General features: G+C 41.6%; 1 protein-coding gene across 4 annotated transcripts in view; it reads left to right on the top strand.

Annotated features, from left to right (window-relative positions):
- Positions 1-212: 212 nt before the first annotated feature.
- ccny (cyclin Y) overlaps positions 213-18,727 on the top strand; it is a 72,789-nt gene continuing 54,274 nt past the window's right edge. The window contains exon 1 of one of the 4 annotated variants that reach the window (XM_029699230.1): positions 213-876. In XM_029699230.1, coding sequence (XP_029555090.1) covers positions 723-876 — 154 coding nt within the window. In that variant the 5' untranslated portion in view covers positions 213-722. The remainder of the gene's footprint in view (positions 877-18,727) is intronic. The other 3 variants (XM_029699248.1, XM_029699238.1, XM_029699256.1) reach the window with 3 other exon arrangements.

Genomic DNA, 18,727 nt, shown 5'->3' with positions numbered 1-18,727 from the left:
ATTTGTGTACATTCTTTGATACAATAAATCTAATCTACGCATTTAAACATGATAATAAAAAGAACAGTTATTACTGTGTAGCCTAGATAGGGCTACACACCATTTCCTAGACCTAGAGAATGTGCGCACTACTTGAAGAGAGGGAAAAGTAAACCTAGGCTACAGTATGGTATGGTCCTTTCTCACGTATTTCAGCAAGCTAGTTTGTAACCACCCACTTGAACCGGAACCTTTTCCATCAAACGGCTACAGTGTTGCTTGCTGTAAGTGTTGCTTGCTACACTGACAAACGGATGCGTCGGTTACAATGTAGCGCTGTATCTTGAACGAGATCAGAATGTTATTCGAATAGTTCTAAAATTATTAAAACGACATTTCAGATTTGGTTCAAATTGTAAGGCAACAGCCGACGGTAAACCTGGAGATTGCGTGGGCAGAGCAGATTTCTGGGTCCGCGGGGGGATTTGGCTCAGGGGGAGTAGCCTAGCATTCTGATGTATTTGTTCCTTCTAGTTTTAAATGGCTCTATGTTACAGCTGCCGCAAGTCAGGACCGGACAAGGGTGTGTAATCGAACGAATATTTCTGCAGTTCTATCTACCCGCGCGCTGACAAAGAATCCGCGTTTACGCCCCATCTCTCTCATCCATCCGTTTCGAGACCTAGGAAGACGCTGACGGAAAATATACTTTAGCCTTTCTAGCCTACTACAGGGACCTAACGATGGGGAACACCACCTCCTGCTGCGTATCGTCGAGCCCCAAGATCCGGAGAAATGCCCATTCGAGGCTAGAACCCTACCGCCCCGAAGCGGAGCTGAGTAGAGAGGATACGGGCTGCAACCTACAACACATCAGCGACAGAGAGAATATGGACGGTAGGACATAAATCATGTGTTCTTCCCACACTCATGCGAGGTTTAAGTGTTATTGAATGTGATTTTAATAGCCTATATTTGGTTAGGCCTATAACATGTTAGGCTAAAGGAAATTGATGGTTAATGTCATGATTATGGAAAACACCATTTAGATGGGGCAATGCACATGAAACAGAAAAAACAACTAAAACAAAAACTGTTTTTGCAATGCAGTCATTTCCCTTATACCCAGAAAAAAATCCCCTAACTTGCTCATTCAGTTATCCATTATGAGAATCCCCCACCCCCAAATGGCACCCTATTCCCAAGGCTCAATAGTGCACTATATAGGAAATAGGGTGCCATTGAGAATGCATCCTGTGACGTCTGTCAGTGCCTGTGGGACTGGGGCTGGGCTGGACTGCCTTCCTGGGTTTGTGTGTGTGTGGGTCGGAACTGGGGAGAATCTAGTCCTCTACTCTGGGCCCCTCCATAGGGCCCTTCCATGCAATGGGTGTGTTATGGGAGGACCAAAGGACTTATGGTGTGTGTGTGTGTGTGTGTGTGTGTGTGTGTGTTAGTGGTGTGCGGGTCAGCTGTTTGTTCACCCACACCAGCTTGCAATTGCTAATAACCAATCCGCAACCGCCGGACTGTATGTGAAAATCTGAGGCCTGCACCTGACCCTAACCTGCTAATATAGAAAATGCGCTGTGGGCTACAGTCAGATATTGCAGAAAAAAAAAATTGGACAGGGGGTGCAAGATTTTTTGTTGCCTGATTTAGATGTTTCTGCTGATAATTTCCAACATCTTGGTAGGCTATTTGTTAGTCAACTTGTCTAGAATTAAGTACATTCAGCTTCTCTTCTGTCATTATATGTTGCCCTAGAAGACTAAATAAACCCTTGCTCACCATAATAATATCATAAATCAATAGAATTAATGCTTCAATCTAGTTGACATTGGCTAAGTTCTCTGTCATCTCTGCTTCTTTCGCAGAGCAAAGACATTTAGGGACCTGGGATAAAATGCAATATAAAAAATAAATAAAGCCAGATTTTCAGTGCAAAATTTCCAAGTGACATCAGTTTGACCGGTTGTAAGGAAGTAGAACGCTTTGAAAGGGACCCAACATGTTTCTGGTAAGATTTCAGTTTGGCTTGGATGCTTATTTTATGTAGTTGAAATAGACTACAATCAGCTTTTATGAAGCTGATAATGACAGTACCTCTACAGATGGTATCTGTGGCAGGTAGCCTAGCGGTTAAGAGCATTAGGACAGTAACCAAAACGTCGCTGGTTTGAATCCCTGAGCCGGCAAGGTGTAAAAATCTGCTGCTCTGTTCTTGAGCAAGGCAGTTAACCCCAACAACAACAGCTCCCCAGGCGCCGTGGATGAAAGGAGGGGTTGGGTTAAATGTGGAAGACACATTTAGGTTAAATGCATTCAGTTGTGCAAATGACTAGGTTTCCCTTCCATTTCCTTTATCTAACTGTGCATTTGCATTCTCTCAAGATGGTAAAAGAAATGCATCATATTTCTTCACTCCTGTTCCTGAGTAAAAATGTTGCTTACATTTAGTGTATAATTTTACTGCAATAAATGCTACATTTTGCAGAAGTTAATATTAAGGTTATGTGAGATGTCATAGACCTACAGTCAGTGTCCAGATTTCAGTTTAATTTAAGAAGTGGGGGGGCATTATACATACATACATACATACATACATACATACATACATACATACATACATACATACATACATTAGCAGTCAACATTTTGGACACACCTACTCATTCAAGGGTTTTTCTTTATTTTACCTATTTTCCACATTGTAGAATAATAGTGAAGACATCACAACTATGCAATAACACATATGGAATCATGTAGTAACCAAAAAAGTGTTAAACAAATCAAAATATATATTTTATTTGAAATTCTTCAAAGTAGCCATCCTTTGCCTTGATGACAGTTTTACACACTCTTGGCATTCTCTCAACCAGCTTCATGAGGAATGCTTTTCCAACCGTCTTGAAGGAGTTCCCACATATGCTGAGCATTTGTTGGCTGCTTTTCCTTCACTCTGCGGTCCAACTTATCCCAAACCATCTCAATTAGGTTGAGGTCGGGTGATTGTGGAGGCCAGGTCATCTGATGCAGCACTCCATCACGCTCCTTGGTCAAATAGCCCTTACACAGCCTGGAGGTGTGTTTTGAGTCATTGTTCTGTTGAAAAACAAATGATAGTCCCACTAAGATCTGATGGCGTATTGCTGCAGAATGCTGTGGTAGCCATGCTGGTTAAGTGTGCCAAGAATTCTAAATAAATCACACACTGACACCAGCAAAGCACCGCCACACCATCACACCTCCTCCTCCATGCTTCACGGTGGGACCCACACATGCAGAGATCATCCGTTCACCTATTCTGCGTCTCACAAAGACACGGTGGTTGGAACCATAAATCTCAAATTTGGACTCATCAGACCAAAGGTCAGATTTCCACTGATCATGTTTCTTGGCACAAGCAAGTCTCTTCTTCTCATTGGTGTCCTTTAGTAGTGGTTTCTTTGCAGCAATTTGACCATGAAGGTCTCCTCTGAACAGTTGATGCTGAGATGTGTCTGTTACTTGAACTCTGTGAAGCATTTATTTTGGCTGCAATCTGAGGTGCAGTTAAATCTAATTAACTTCTCATCTAAAGCAGAGGTAACTCTGGGTCTTCCTTTCCTGTGGTGGTCCTCATGAGAGTCAGTTTAATCATAGAGCTTGATGGTTTTTGTTACTGCACTTGAAGAAACTTTCAAAGTTCTTGAAATTTTCTGGATTGACTGACCTTCATGTCTTAACGTAATGATGGGCTGTCGTTTCTCTTTCTTTATTTGAGCTGTTCTTGCCATAATATGGACTTGGTCTTTTACCAAATAGGGCTATCTTCTGTATACCATCCTTACCTTGTCACAACAAAAGTGATTGGCTCGAACGCATTAAGAAGGAAAGAAATTCCACAAATTAACTTTTAAGAAGGCACATCTGTTAATTGAAATGCATTCCAGGTGATTACCTCATGAAGCTGGTTGAGAGAATGCCAAGAGTGTGCAAAGCTGTCATCAAGGCAAAGGGTGGCTACTATGAAGAATCTCAAATATAAAATATATTTTGATTTGTTTAACACTTTTTTGGTTATTACATTAATTCCATATGTGTTATTTCATAGTTTTGATGTCTTCACTATTATTCTACAATGTAGAAAATTGTAAAAATCAAGAAAAACCCTTTAATGAGTAAGTGTGTCCAAACTTTTGACTGGTACTCTCTATATATATATTTTGTAATTTATTTTTACATTTTATCCAGTCGGATAAACACTCCAAACAGCCTACCCGACGCTCAGAGGCATCCACTTGGACCTAAGGCATACCATTACCTCCTTTGTATCACATTCCAAGGATAAAACGGGGAGACAAAAATGCTTTTTTTTGGTCCCCAGGGAAAGTTGCACCCCTGATTTGAAGTCCCCTTCTTGTGACAGTCGCCTCACAATCATCACACGTAACATAGCCGAAACTGCTATCATTCTCTTTTACCACTTCATCAAATCTTTTCAAAACATTACTTTTATGGCCATCTCTTCTCTTTATTTTCAACTCTCCTTTTTGCAGCTTTTCTCTTCATGAATGAAACTCTGACATTGTCTATTTTGCCTCGGTGGATCGGCGTTCACTTTTTCTGCCCGTTCCCCAAAAGCATTTGGTGGTTGGTGTGTAGGCTATTTAGTGTGTGTATAGTTAGGCCCCAAAGCTTAGGCTTATGCACTAATGCCAAATAGCCTAAAGTAATGAAATAAAAACCTCAATGTAGCCTATAGATATAAATTGCACAATAATTATACATTTATGGATTTTTTTAAAGTGGCAATATGTCACTTTTTGGGCGACCTGACCAAATTCACATCGAAATGTGAGTTATACATTTATCATTCTACTTGAAAGCAAGACTAAAACGGTAGATCTGTTCTGTGTGCTATTTCTATGCTTCCCGTTCTTGAGTTTTAGTTTTTTTACTTTCGGTTTTGTACACCAGCTTCAAACAGCTGAAACAACCATATTTTTGCTTATGGAAAGTATATTTCACAGTGGTTTAGCTGGTACAATGATTCTCTACACTATAGTAGCTTATTCTGTCACATAAACTGAAATTAAGCAAACTATTAAGTTTTAGCAATCAGGAAATGGCTGAGCGATTTCTCCATAGTGCAACTTTAAGGTAGGCTATTGATTTGTCTTTATTCAACCCGCCCCCCGCCCTTCATCCACACAGTATGTCATGACTTTAAACCCGCCCGCCCCGTGGATTTAACCGCGGGGGCTGACGGTTGTGAGTCAACCCGCGCATCACTGTTGTGTTTATGTTTATCCCACACCAGCCTGTGTGTGTTTGTGGAGCTGTCCAGGCTACAGCCCTAATCTGGTGTGAGTTTAATGCAGCGAGTGTGCTCTACAGCTGTTAAATGTTTTTAAGCAAGCAGAGCTCCCTTCCAGACAGGCAGCCTCCCTCCACTAATGCAATTTATGCCTCTAAAATGAGACGGACAGAATAAAAGGATCATGTGAGAGCAGACGCTGTTTAGGGGCGAGAGGAGAACTGTGAGTGGAGATCTTAGCTGGCACAGGTATTCTGTGGAAAGATCAATGTATAACCTATAGTTAGGACATTTATAGCCCTGTCATAGTATTGTGTTGATGCAAATGTCTGGGGGTGAGGCTGACTACACTGCTCGCGCGCCAACGAGCATCTGGGTTGCCAAGGGCTAAAATAGAAATCAGTTCTATTTCTGACGCAGATCGCGCTGCAAGTCCTGCCTCTTCCATCTCCTCATTGGTTTATAGAAGCAGGTACCCACATGCCATCTTCTCATTGGTTATACCCACATGGGGGACTGAAAGACGAACGAGGTCAGTGGCGGTAATGCACCTAATTTATGAAAGTTGCCAATCACAATATAAAGTCAAGAGAAGAAAAAGCCTAGAAGGAGGAGAGATGACTAGAAACAATTTGGTTGATCGTTTGTGTGGATTAATTGTCAGAGTAGAGGACCTTGTGCATTTCAGGTAAAATAACTCAATATTTATATCCCAGGACAAATTAGCTAGCAATAGCAAGCTAGCTAGCTAAATTGCCATAAATGTTTAATGCTTTTTGACCTGTCCCCAAATTAATGTAATTGGTTCAGAGTGTGTTTTGATATTTTAACCTGCATGTTGTGATCGCGTTTGGTGTGGGGGGGACAAAATACATTTTTGCACGATGGCGCACTTGCGCAGCCGGTTTGGGTTCCGTGTAAGCCTATAATGATGAGATGTAGATTTTAGAGCCCGACCGATATGTTTTTTGAGTTCAATTTTTTTGGGGGGAAAAATACCTATACCGATATATGGGCCCGATATACTGTTTTACTACAGGGAAATGAAAACATGTCATTTTTCCATACTGAAATCTCATCAATTGCCATCCAAAAGAGCAACTGTCCAATAACTATGCTTCAAATGTTGATTTAATGCATTGTGACAATAATGACACATCATGAGAATGGTCAGAAGTGTTCAGATCAGCATGAGATTCCCTTTTCTCATCCTATTTATTCAATATCAGTTATTGTGGAGTTATTTACCAATATAGCTGTGAAAGGCCAATATCGTCTGTTAACATCGGTGAACCGATATATCGGTCGAGCTCTAGCTGATTCAGTTTACCAGGAGAATGTAGGATGATTGCAGTGAACAGGTATACAAGTAGCCTGGAATCCAAACTGAATGTTGCTCTGTTTCATTGTGAAGCAATAGTGAAAAGGAGCGATAGTCAGTTTGGATTCTAGGCTATTAGGACAATTTGAGAATACAGACAAGTGATGATGAATAATGACCTATAAGTAATAGTATCATCAATGTGTTAGTAGCACGTGTGTGAGACCAGTGTGTGTGTGAGAGAGAGACCATTGTGATGTGATGAGTTGGGTGGTGTCTCAGACAGTTTGTCCAGTCCGTAAGCCCCTGGGAAGCTGCATAGGAAATTACTAATGAGATGAGTCACCAGTCATTAACACCAGCATTGTTAATGAGACCTCTTTCTGCGGCCCACATGGCATCCTATTCCCTATTTAGTGCCCAACTTTTGACCAGGGCCCACAGCACTCTGGTCAAAAGTAGTGCACTACATAGGGAATAGGGTAGCATTTTGGGACGCAGCCTGTCATTCACAATCAGAGAAACCAACCGGTATTCACATAGCACAGATGTTGGGTAAAACAACACACTACAGCCTCAACTCCTAACCCTGTTACCTACCCAGTGCTTTAACTCAGTATCCGGAGTTCCTGGCTTCGGGCACATGAATTCGGTGATGTCAAATAAATAATTAGTCACATGCTTCGTAAACAACAGGTGTAGACTAACAGTGAAATGCTTACTTACGGGTCTTTTTCCAACAATGCAGAGTTAAAGGGATACTTCTGGATTTTGGCAATGAGGCCCTTTATCTAGCAGGTACCCATAGGCATCCAGTCATTGCGCTAATGCTAATTAGCAATGGCTCGCGAAACTACCTCTAACTGCCTTCATACTGGACACAGAGACATAAAAATGGTATCCGCGAGTTCATCTGACTCTAGGGAAGTAGATAAAAGGGCATTGCCAAAATCTCGAAGTATCCCTTTAAAGATGCAAATACAAAATTGAAGTAGTGACCCAAAGAATAAATACACAGTGAATAATGATTAGCAATAATGAGTAAACATAACATGGCTATATACAGGGATTACCAATACAGAGTCAATGTGCAGGTGTACGAGGTAATTGAGGTAGCTACGTTCTGTAAATATGGGTAGGGGAGAAGTGAGTGAGTGCAAATAAAGGTCAATGCAGATTAGGGTCGAACATTTTGGGGAATATTCAGAGGTGGAAACTTTCCGTGGGAATATATGGGAATTAACGGAAATATATCAAATGTTATTTGTCACATACACATGGTTAGCAGATGTTAATGCGAGTGTAGCAAAATGCTTGTGCTTCTAGTTCCGACCATGCAGTAATATCTAACAAATAATCTAACCTAACAATTTCACAACAACTACCTTATACACACAAGTTTAAAAGAATGAATAATAATATGTACATAAAAATATATGAATGAGCGACGGTCGAACGGCATAGGCAAGATGCAGTAGATGGTATAGAGTACAGTATATACATATGAGATGAGTAATGTAGGGTATGTAAACATTATATAAAGTGGCATTGTTTAAAGTGGCTAGTGATACATTTATTACATCCATTTCTTCATTATTAAAGTGGCTAGAGATGAGTCAGTATGTTGGCTGCAGCCACTCAATGTTAGTGATGGCTGTTTAACAGTCTGATGGCCTTGAGATAGAAGCTGTTTTTCAGTCTCTCGGTCCCCGCTTTGATGCAGCTGTACTGACCTCGCCTTCTGGATGATAGCGGGGTGAACAGGCAGTTGCTCGGGTGGTTGTTGTCTTTGATGATCTTTTTGGTCTTCCTGTGACATCGGGTGGTGTAGGTGTCCTGGAGGGCAGGTAGTTTGCAATTTAAATGTAGATGTTTTTTGCATTGGATATATTTATCATGTCATATGGAGACAAACCTTTTACCTTATCATAAGTAGACATAATTGCAAATGATTAAATCCTTCCAATAGAAATTTAAAAAACAATTTAGTAATGAATTGGACTTTAATTAAATGAGTTGACTCTTCACATGGATGATTTCACTGAACGACAAAAGAAAGGGAATATTGAATGATTCCAAATGATCCATCGCATCTCCCAAAAACGTTTTCAACATACATCTGTAAAGTGATAGTCTAGAAATGACAGCTTTGGTTGTCTTCCTCTTAGGCTTCCATGTCTTCTCCCTGGACCTCCTCAATGTCCACCTCTTGAAAATCAAACTCTGAGGCCTATTCTTCACTCTCACTTTCCAACCTTGTTGAGGATGGCTCGTTGTCAGGCTCAAAAAGCCTCAAATTTGCCCAGATAGCCACACATTTTTCAACCCTTGTATTGGTCAGCCTGTTGCGTGCTTTTGTGTGTGTGTTCCCAAACAAGGGCCAGTTGCGCTCTGAGGCGGCTGGTGTTGGTGGGATTTGGAGGATGATGGAGGCAACAGGGGAAAGAGCCTCAGATCCACAAAGTCCATTCCACCAGATGGCTGATGAGATATGTTGGCACGACTGCCATATTGCATCTCCATCCCAGACACGGTAGTGATGACACCATAGGTCTTGTTGATCTCTGCACCAGACAGGATGCTCTTGCCAGCAAACTTGGGGTCCAACATGTACGCTGCGGTGTGTATGGGCTTCAGGCAGAAGTCTTCACGCTTTTTGATGTATTTCAAAACTGCAGTTTCCTCTGCTTGGAGCAACAGTGAAGTGGGCAGGGCAGTACGGATTTCTTCTCTTACATCTGCAAGCAGAGCCTGAACATCAGACAGGATGGCATTGTCTCCCTCAATCTGTGCAATGGCTACTGCTATAGGTTTCAGGAGTTTCAGGCTGCTTACCACTCTCTCCCAAAATACATCATCCAGGAGGATCCTCTTGATGGGGCTGTCCATATCGACTGTGATATGGCCATTTCTTGGAGAGACTCCTTCCCCTCCAGGAGACTGTAAAACATGATGAAAACACCACCCCAATGGGTGTTGCTGGGCAGCTTCAATGTGGTGCTCTTATTCTTCTCACTTTGCTTGGTGAGGTAGATTACTGCTATAACTTGATGACCCTTCACATACCTAAACGTTTATTTGGCTCTCTTGTAGTGTGTATCCATTGTTTTCAGTGCCATCATGTCCTTGAGGAGCAGATTCAATGCATGAGCAGCACAGCCAATGGGTGTGATGTGAGGGTAGGACTCCTCCACTTTAGACTAAGCAGCCTTCATGTTCGCAGCATTGTCTGTCACCAGTGCAAATACCTTCTGTGGTCCAAGGTCATTGATGACTGCCTTCAGCTCATCTGCAATGTAGAGACTGGTGTGTCTGTTGTCCATTGTGTCTGTGTTCTTGTAGAATACTGGTTGAGGGGTGGAGATGATGTAGTTAATTATTCCTTGCCCACGAACATTCGACCACCCATCAGAGATGATTGCAATACAGTCTTTTCTCAATGATTTGCTTGACCTTCACTTGAACTCTGTTGAACTCTGTATCCAGCAAATGAGTAGATAAAGCATGTCTGGTATAGGGGTGTATGCTGGGCGTGTTCAGAATTAACCAATCACATTCAAACTCATGTTAAGTAGAAGTCATTACACACCTGCCATCATTTAAAGTGACTCTGATTAATCACAAATAAAGTTCAGCTGTTCTAGTAGGACTTTCCTGACATTTTCTTAGTTGCATCTCAGAGTAAAAGCCATGGTCCGCAGAGAGCTTCCAAAGCATCAGAGGGATACAAAAGGGTACAAAGGGTACAAAAGAATTTCCAAAGCATTACATATACCATGGAACACAGTGAAGACAGTCATCATCAAGTGCAGAAAATATGGCACCACAGAGACATTACCAAGAACTGGACGTCCCTCCAAAATGTATGAAAAGACGAGAAGAAAACTGGTCAGGGAGGCTTCCAAGAGGCCTACAGCAACATTAAAGGAACTGCAGGAATTTCTGGCAAGTACTGGCTGTGTGCTACATGTGACAACAATCTCACGTTTTCTTCATATGAATGGGCTATGGGGTAGGGTGGCAAGACGGAAGCCTTTTCTTACAATGAAAAACATCCAAGCCCGGCTGAAGTTTGCAAAAACAAACATCAACTCCCCCAAAAGCACGTGGGAAAATGTGTTATGGTCTGATGAAACCAAGGTTGAACTTTTTGGCCATAATTCCAAAAGGTATGTTTGGCGCAAAAACAACTGCACACCACCCAAAGAACACCTTACCCACAGTGAAGCATGGTGGAGGCCACATCATGCTTTGGGGCTGTTTTTCTTCAGCTGGAACCGGGGCCTTAGTCAGGGTGGAGGGAATTATGAACAGTTCCAAATACCAGGCAATTTTGGCACAAAACCTTCAGGCGTCCGTTAGAAAGCTGAAGATGAAAAGGAAGTTCACCTTTCAGCACGACAACGACCCAAAGTACACATCCAAAAGAAGCCATCCAAAGAAGCGACGCATGGCTTCACCAGAAGAAGATTAACGTTTTGGAATGGCCCAGCCAGAGCCCAGACCTGAATCCAATTGAACATCTCTGGGGTGATCTGAAGAGGGCTGTGCACAGGAGATGTCCTCGCAATCTGACAGATTTGGAGTGCTTTTGCAAAGAAGAGTGGGTAAATATTGCCACATCAAGATGTGCCATGCTAATAGACTCCTACCCAAAAAGACTGAGTGCTGTAATAAAATCAAAAGGTGCTTCAACAAAGTATTAGTTTAAGGGTGTGCACACTTATGCAACCAGGTTATTGTGAGTTTTTTTTTTCACCTGCGGGACACAGCCAGTGAAATATCAGGGCGGCAAATTCAAAAACAACAAAATGTCATAATTCAACTTTCTCAAACATACAACTATTTTACACCATTTTAAAGATACACTTCTCCTTGATGTAACCACATTGTCCAATTTTCAAAAAGGCTTTACAGCGAAAGCAAAACATTAGATTATGTTAGGAGAGTACATAGACAAAAATAATCACACAGCCATTTTCCAAGCAAGGACATGTGTCAATAAAACCCAAAACACAGCTAAATGAAGCACTAACATTTGACGATCTTCATCAGATGACACTCCTAGGACATTATGTTACACAATACATGTATGTTTTGTTCGATAAAGTTCATATTTATATCCAAAAACAGCATTTTCCATTGGCGCGTGATGTTCTGAAAATGTATTCCCACCAAAACCCCCGGTGAATGTGCACATCAATTTACAAAAATACTCATCATAAATGTTGACAAAATATATAACAATTATTTAAAGAATTATAGATAGACTACTCCTGGATGCAACCGCTTTGTCAGATTTTAAAATAGCTTTACGGAGAAAGCACATTTTTCAATATTCTGAGTACATAGCTCAGCCATCACAGAGAGCTATACAGACACCCGCCAAGTTCGGGGCAACCTAAACTCAGAATTAGTATTAGAAATATTCTCTTACCTTTGCTGATCTTCGTCAGAATGCACTCCCAGGACTGCTACTTCCACAAGAAATGTTGTTTTTGTTCTAAATAATCCATATTTATGTCCAAATACCTCCGTTTTGTTCGTACAGATCACTTATCCAAAGGCATAACGTGCGAGCGCGGAACCAGAGATGAAAAGTTAAAATGTTCCATTACCGTACTTAGAAGCATGTCAAACGCTGTTTAAAATCAATCTTTATGGTATTTTTAACGTAAAATTGCGATAATATTCCAACCGGACAATAGCATATTCATTCAAGAAGAAAAAGAAGGAACGGCACGCTCGTGTGACCGCGCATATCCAATCCCTTTGTTTCCAGGCAGACCACTCAGTAACTGAGCTCCTATACTCTGCCCAGTGACAGGAGAATGTTCAAACCACTTTCTGAAGGCTGTTGAGAGCCAATGGAAGCCTTAGGAAGTGCAACGTCACCCCACAGACACTGTAGTTTCGATAGAGAATCAAAAGAAGAAGAACTACAATTCTGCTTGGATTTTTCTCAGGTTTTTGCCTGCCATATGAGTTCTGTTATACACAGACACCATTCAAACAGTCTTAGAAACTTCAGAGTGTTTTCTATCCAAATCTACTAATAATATGCATGTTCTCGTTTCTGGGCCAGAGTAGTAACCTGTTGAAATTGGGTACGTTTTTCATCTGGCCGTGAAAATACTGCCCCCTAGCCCAGACAGGTTAAAGGTGGAAAAAGTTCTGACATGATTTATCTTTATCTCATTATTTTACATCCCAAAAACCTGGCATTTTAACAGGGGTGTGTAGACTTTTTAAATCCACTGTATTGTGACTTTCCCCAATACCGTAGCTCTGAATTTGTAGTAATGCAATACTTCTTTATGATATAGTCAACATATTTTTGGAGAATCACTCGTATTTACACACGTAACCAATATTTAGTTATTTATTTATTTATTTATTTGACCTTTATTTAACCAGGTTGGCCAGTTTAAGAACAAGTTCTCATTTACAACTGCAACCTGGCCAAGATAAAGCAAAGCAGTGTGACAAAAACAACAACACAGAGTTACACATGAGATAAATAAATGTACAGTCAATAACACAATAGAAAAATCTGTATACATTGTGTGCAAATGAAGTAAGGAGGTAAGGCAATAAATAGGCCATAGTGGCGAAGTAATTACAATTTAGCAATTAACACTGGTGTGATAGATGTGCAGATGAGGATGTGCAAGTAGAAATACTGGTGTGCAAAAGAGCTGAAAAACAAAAACAAATATGGGGATGAGGTATGTAGTTGGTTAGATGGGTTATTTACAGATGGGTTGTGTACAGCTGCAGCGATCGGTAAGCTGCTCTGACAGCTGATGCTTTATGCAATCGCCATGTCCGATTTTAAAATAGCTTTTCGGTGAAAGCACATTTTGCAATATTCTGACTAGATAGGCTAGCCCGTGATGGCTGGGCTATTTAGACACCCACCAAGTTTAGCCCTGACCAAAGTCAGATTTACTATAAGAAAAATGTTATTACCTTTGCTGTCTTCGTCAGAATGCACTCCCAGGACCTCTACTTCAATAACAAATGTTGGTTTGGTTCAAAATAATCCATAGTTATATCCAAATAGCGGCGTTTTGTTCGTGCGTTCAAGACACTATCCGAATGGTAAAGAAGGGTTACGAGCACGACGCATTTCGTGACAAAAAAATTCTAAATATTCCATTACCGTACTTCGAAGCATGTCAACCGCTGCTTAAAATCATGCTAATTTATGCTAATTTTCTCGTAAAAAAATGATAATATTCCGACCGGGAGTCGTTGTATCCGTTCAAAGACTAAATAATAAAAACATGGGGTCGTCTCGTGCACGAGCCTGAGTCCCATTGTCCGCTGATAGACCACTTAGCAAAAGCGCTAGTGTGTTTCAGCCTGGGCCTGGAATTACGTCATTCAGCTTTTCCCCGGGTTCTGAGAGCCTATGGGAGCCGTAGGAAGTGTCACGTCATGCCAGAGATCCCCTGTTTTGGTTAGAGATGATCAAGGAGGGCAAGAAATGGTCAGAGAGGGCGCTTCCTGTTTGGAATCTTCTCAGGTTTTGGCCTGCCAAATGAGTTCTGTTATACTCATAGACACCATTCAAACAGTTTTAGAAACTTTGGAGTGTTTTCTATCCAAAGCTAATAATTATATGCATATTCTAGTTTCTGGGCAGGAGTAATAATCAGATTAAATCGGGTACGTTTTTTATCCGGCCGTGAAAATACTGCCCCCTAGCCATAAGAGGTTAAAGTTAGTGAGGGAGATATAAGTCTCCAACTTCAGTGATTTTTGCAATTCGTTCCAGTCATTGGCAGCAGAGACCTGAAAGGAAAGGCGGCCAAAGGTGGTGTTGGCTTTGGGGATGACCAGTGAAATATACCTGCTGGAGCGTGTGCTACGGGTGGGTGTTGCTAAGGTGACCAGTGAGCTGAGATAAGGCGGAGCTTTACCTAGCAAAGACTTATAGATGACCTGGAGCCAGTGGGTTTGGCGACGAATATGTAGCGAGGATCGGTAGGATAGTCAGTTTTACGAAGGTATGTTTGGCAGCATGAGTGAAGGAGGCTTTGTTGCGAAATAGGAAGCTGATTCTAGATTTAATTTTGGATTGGAGATGCTTAATGTGAGTCTAGAAGGAGAGCTTACAGTTTAGCCAGACACCTACAGTAGGTATTTATAGTTGTCCACATATTCTAAGTCAGAACCGTCCAGAGTAGTGATGCTAGTCGGGTGGGCGGGTGCGGGCAGCGATCAGTTGAAGAGCATACATTTTGTTTTACTAGCATTTAACTTCTTGGGGCTATGTGGGACGTTAGCGTGCCCCCCGTGGCGCACCCTATCAACAGCAGGTGCATTTCAAGAGCGGCAAATTTGAAACCAAATAAATGTCAAAATTCAAATTTCTCAAACATACAACTAACTTACAGCCTTTGAAAGATAAACATCTCCTTAATCTAACCATGTTGTCCGATTTCAAAAAGGTTTTACGGGGAAAGCATAAAGTTAGGTTATGTTAGGAGAGTACATTGACAATAGCTGTGTGTAATGTATTGTCGATTCAAAGACAGGCGTCACCAAAACCATAAAATCAGCTAAAATTATGCACTAACCTTTTACAATCTCCATCAGATGACACTCCTAGGACATTATGTTAGACAATGCATGCATTTTTAGTTCTATCAAGTTCATATTTATATCTAAAAACAGCGTTTTACTATGGCGTTGATGTTCAGGAAATCGTTTCCCTCCAATACCGGCAGTCAAGTCATGACAACAAAATAATTAATTAATATTAGAAAACATTGGTAAAATATTATATTGTCATTCAAAGAATTATAGATTTACATCTCTTGAACGCAATGGACTTGCCAGATTTAAAATTAACCTTACTGGGAAATCACACTTTGCAATAATCTGAGCACTGCGCCCAGAAAAATACGCATTGCGATACAGACTAACCGCCATGTTGGAGAGATCTAAAATCGAAAATACTATGTAAATAATCCATTACCTTTGATTCTCTTCATCAGATGTAACTTCCAAAGAATCCCAGGTCCATAACGAATGTAGTTTTGTTCAAAAAAGCTCATCATTTATGTCCAAAAACCTCCGTGTTGTTAGCACATGATCTAAGCCAGCCGGACTTCACGAACGGAAAAAATATATTTACGTTCGTTCAAACATGTCAAACGTTGTATCGCATAAATCATTAGGGCCTTTTTTAACCAGAACATGAATAAAATTCAAGGCGGACCATTGGGTTCTCTTTTAAAACGTTTCGGAATGAGAGTACCCACCATCAACTCGCGCGCAAGGTGTCTAATGGGCCATCACAGTTCCAAGGCTCTTATTCGGTCAGATCTCACTGTAGAAGACTCAAAACACTTTGTAAAGGCTGGGGACATCTTGTGGAAGCAATAGGAAGTGCCAAAACATTCCTCACCCCCTTTGTTTTTCAATGGTATAGGCTTAAAGTCAATTCAACACATCAGGTATCCACTTCCTGTCAGAATCTGTCTCAGGGTTTTGCCTGCCAAATGAGTTCTCTTATACTCACAGACACCATTCAAACAGTTTTTGAAACTTTAGGGTGTTTTCTATCCATATATAATAAGTATATGCATATTGTAGTTACTGGGTAGGATTAGTAACCAGATTAAATCGGGTACATTTTTTTATCCAGCCGTGAAAATACTGCCCCCTATACCCTAACAGGTTAAGAGCAGTTGGAGGCTACGGAAGGAGTGTTGTATGGCATTGAAGCTCGTTTGGAGGTTTGTTAACACAGTGTCCAAAGAAGGGCCAGATGTATACAAAATGGTGTTGTCTGCGTAGAGGTGGATCAAATAATCACCCGCAGCAAGAGCAACGTCATTGATGTATACAGAGAAAAGAGTTGGCCCGAAAATTGAACCCTGTGGTACACCCATAGAGACTGCCAGAGGTCCGGACAACAGGTCCTCCGATTTGACACACTGAACTCTATCTGAGAAGTAGTTAGTGAACCAGGCGAGGCAGTCATTAGAGAAACCAAGGCTGTTGTCTGCCGATAAGAATACGGGAATTGACAGAGTCGAAAGCCTTAGCCAGGTTGATGAAGACGGCTGCACAGTACTGTTATGATATCGTTTAGGACCTTGAGCGTGGCTGAGGTGTACCCGTGACCAGCTCGGAAACTGGATTGCATAGCGGAGAATGTACGGTGGGATTCGAAATGGTCGGTGATCTGTTTGTTCACCTGGCTTTTGAAGACTTTAGAGAGGCAGGGCAGGATGGTTATTGATCTGTAACAGTTTGTCGTCTAGAGTGTCTACCCCTTTGAAGAGGGGGGATGACCGTGGCCACTTTCCAATCTTTAGGAATCTCAGATGGTTGAACAGACTAGTATTAGGGGATGCAATAATGGCGGCGGATAATTTTAGGAAGAGAGGGTCCAGATTGTCTAGCCCAGCTGATTCGTAGAGGTCCAGATTTTTCAGTTCTATCAGAACATCAGCTGTCTGGATTTGGGTGAAGGACAAGCGGGGCGGGGCTTGGGCCAGTTGCTGTGGGGGGTGCAGAGCTATTGGCCGGGCTGGGGTTGCCAGGTGGAAAGAATGGCCAGCTGTAGAGAAATGCTTATTGAAATTCTCATTTATCGTGGATTTATCAGTGGTGACAGTGTTTCCTAGCCTCAGTGCAGTGGGCAGCTGGGAGGAAGTGCTCTTTTTCTCCATGGACTTTACAGTGTTCCAAAACTTTTTGGAATTAGTGCTGCAGGATGCAAATTTCTGTATGATACTGTATTATGAAGAAAAGGAAGACTACAGTGGTGTGAGTGAAACAAAAAATCTACAGTGAAGCTGGGGGGGGACAGGTCAGCTCCAGGCCAGGAGCCAGTAGTAGCTAGTAGCCTCTGCTGTGTTTGAGGCCGTTGTTTGAAGTGTGCTGTTTGTTTTTGACCAGTATTTACTGTGCTCATTGGGACCAGCCATTCAGCCCTCTAACTGGCTCCTAATTACATTCCTAGGTCAGGTGACGCATTACATAAGCTAAATGAACTTCTCTCTAAATGTGTGTGTGTGTGTGTGTGTGTGTGTGTGTGTGTTGTACTGTATAGTTTATATACTGTTAACAGAAGACAAGGGGGATGTTATCATTGCTCGTGTTGATATGTTGATTGAAAGTGCTAAGTTGATTTGTAATGGAATATCTACATAGGCATACAAAGGCCCCTTATCAGCAAGCATCACTCCTGTGTTCCAATGGCACGTTGTGTTAGCTAAGTTTATCCAAGTTTATCATTTTAAAAGGCTAATTGATCATTAGATAACCCTTTTGCAATTATGTTAGCACAGCTGAAAACTGTTGTTCCAATTAAAGAAGCAATAAAACTGGCCTTTAGACTAGTTGTGTATCTGGAGCATCAGCATTTGTGGGTTCAATTACAGGCTCAAAATGGCCAGAAACAAAGACCTTTCTTATGAAACTCGTCAGTCTATTCTTGTTCTGAGAAATTAAGGCTATTCCATGCAAGAAATTGCCAAGAAACTGAAGATCTCGTACAACACTGTGTACTACTCCCTTCACAGAACAGCGCAAACTGGCTCTGACCAGAATACAAAGAGGAGTGGGAGGCCCCGGTGCACAGCTGAGCAAGAGGACAAGTACATTAGTGTCTAGTTTGAGAAACAGACGCCTCACAAGTCCTCAAATGGCAGCTTCATTAAATAGTACCCGCAAAACACCGTGCTTCACGGTTGGGATGGTGTTCTTCGGCTTGCAAGCCTCCCTTTCTTTCCTCCAAACATAACGATGGTCATTATGCCCGAACAGTTCTATTTTTGTTTCATCAGACCAGAGGACGTTTCTCCAAAAAGTAGGATCTTTGTCCCCATGTGCAGTTGCAAACCGTAGTCTGGCTTTTTCATGGCTGTTTTGGAGCAGTGGCTTCTTCGTTATGTCGATATAGGACTCGTTTTACTGTGGATATAGATATTTTTGTACCTGTTTCCTCCAGCATCTTCACAAGGTCCTTTGCTGTTGTTCTGGGATTGATTTGCACTTTTCGCACCAAAGTACGTTCACATCTAGGAGACCGAACGCATCTCCTTCCTGAGCGGTATGACGTCTGCGTGGTCCCATGGTGTTTATACTTGCGTACTATT

This window comes from Salmo trutta, chromosome 2, assembly GCF_901001165.1.
Source record: "Salmo trutta chromosome 2, fSalTru1.1, whole genome shotgun sequence".
NCBI classification, from domain to species: domain Eukaryota; kingdom Metazoa; phylum Chordata; class Actinopteri; order Salmoniformes; family Salmonidae; genus Salmo; species Salmo trutta.
This window is presented reverse-complemented; position numbering and strand designations above follow the sequence as displayed.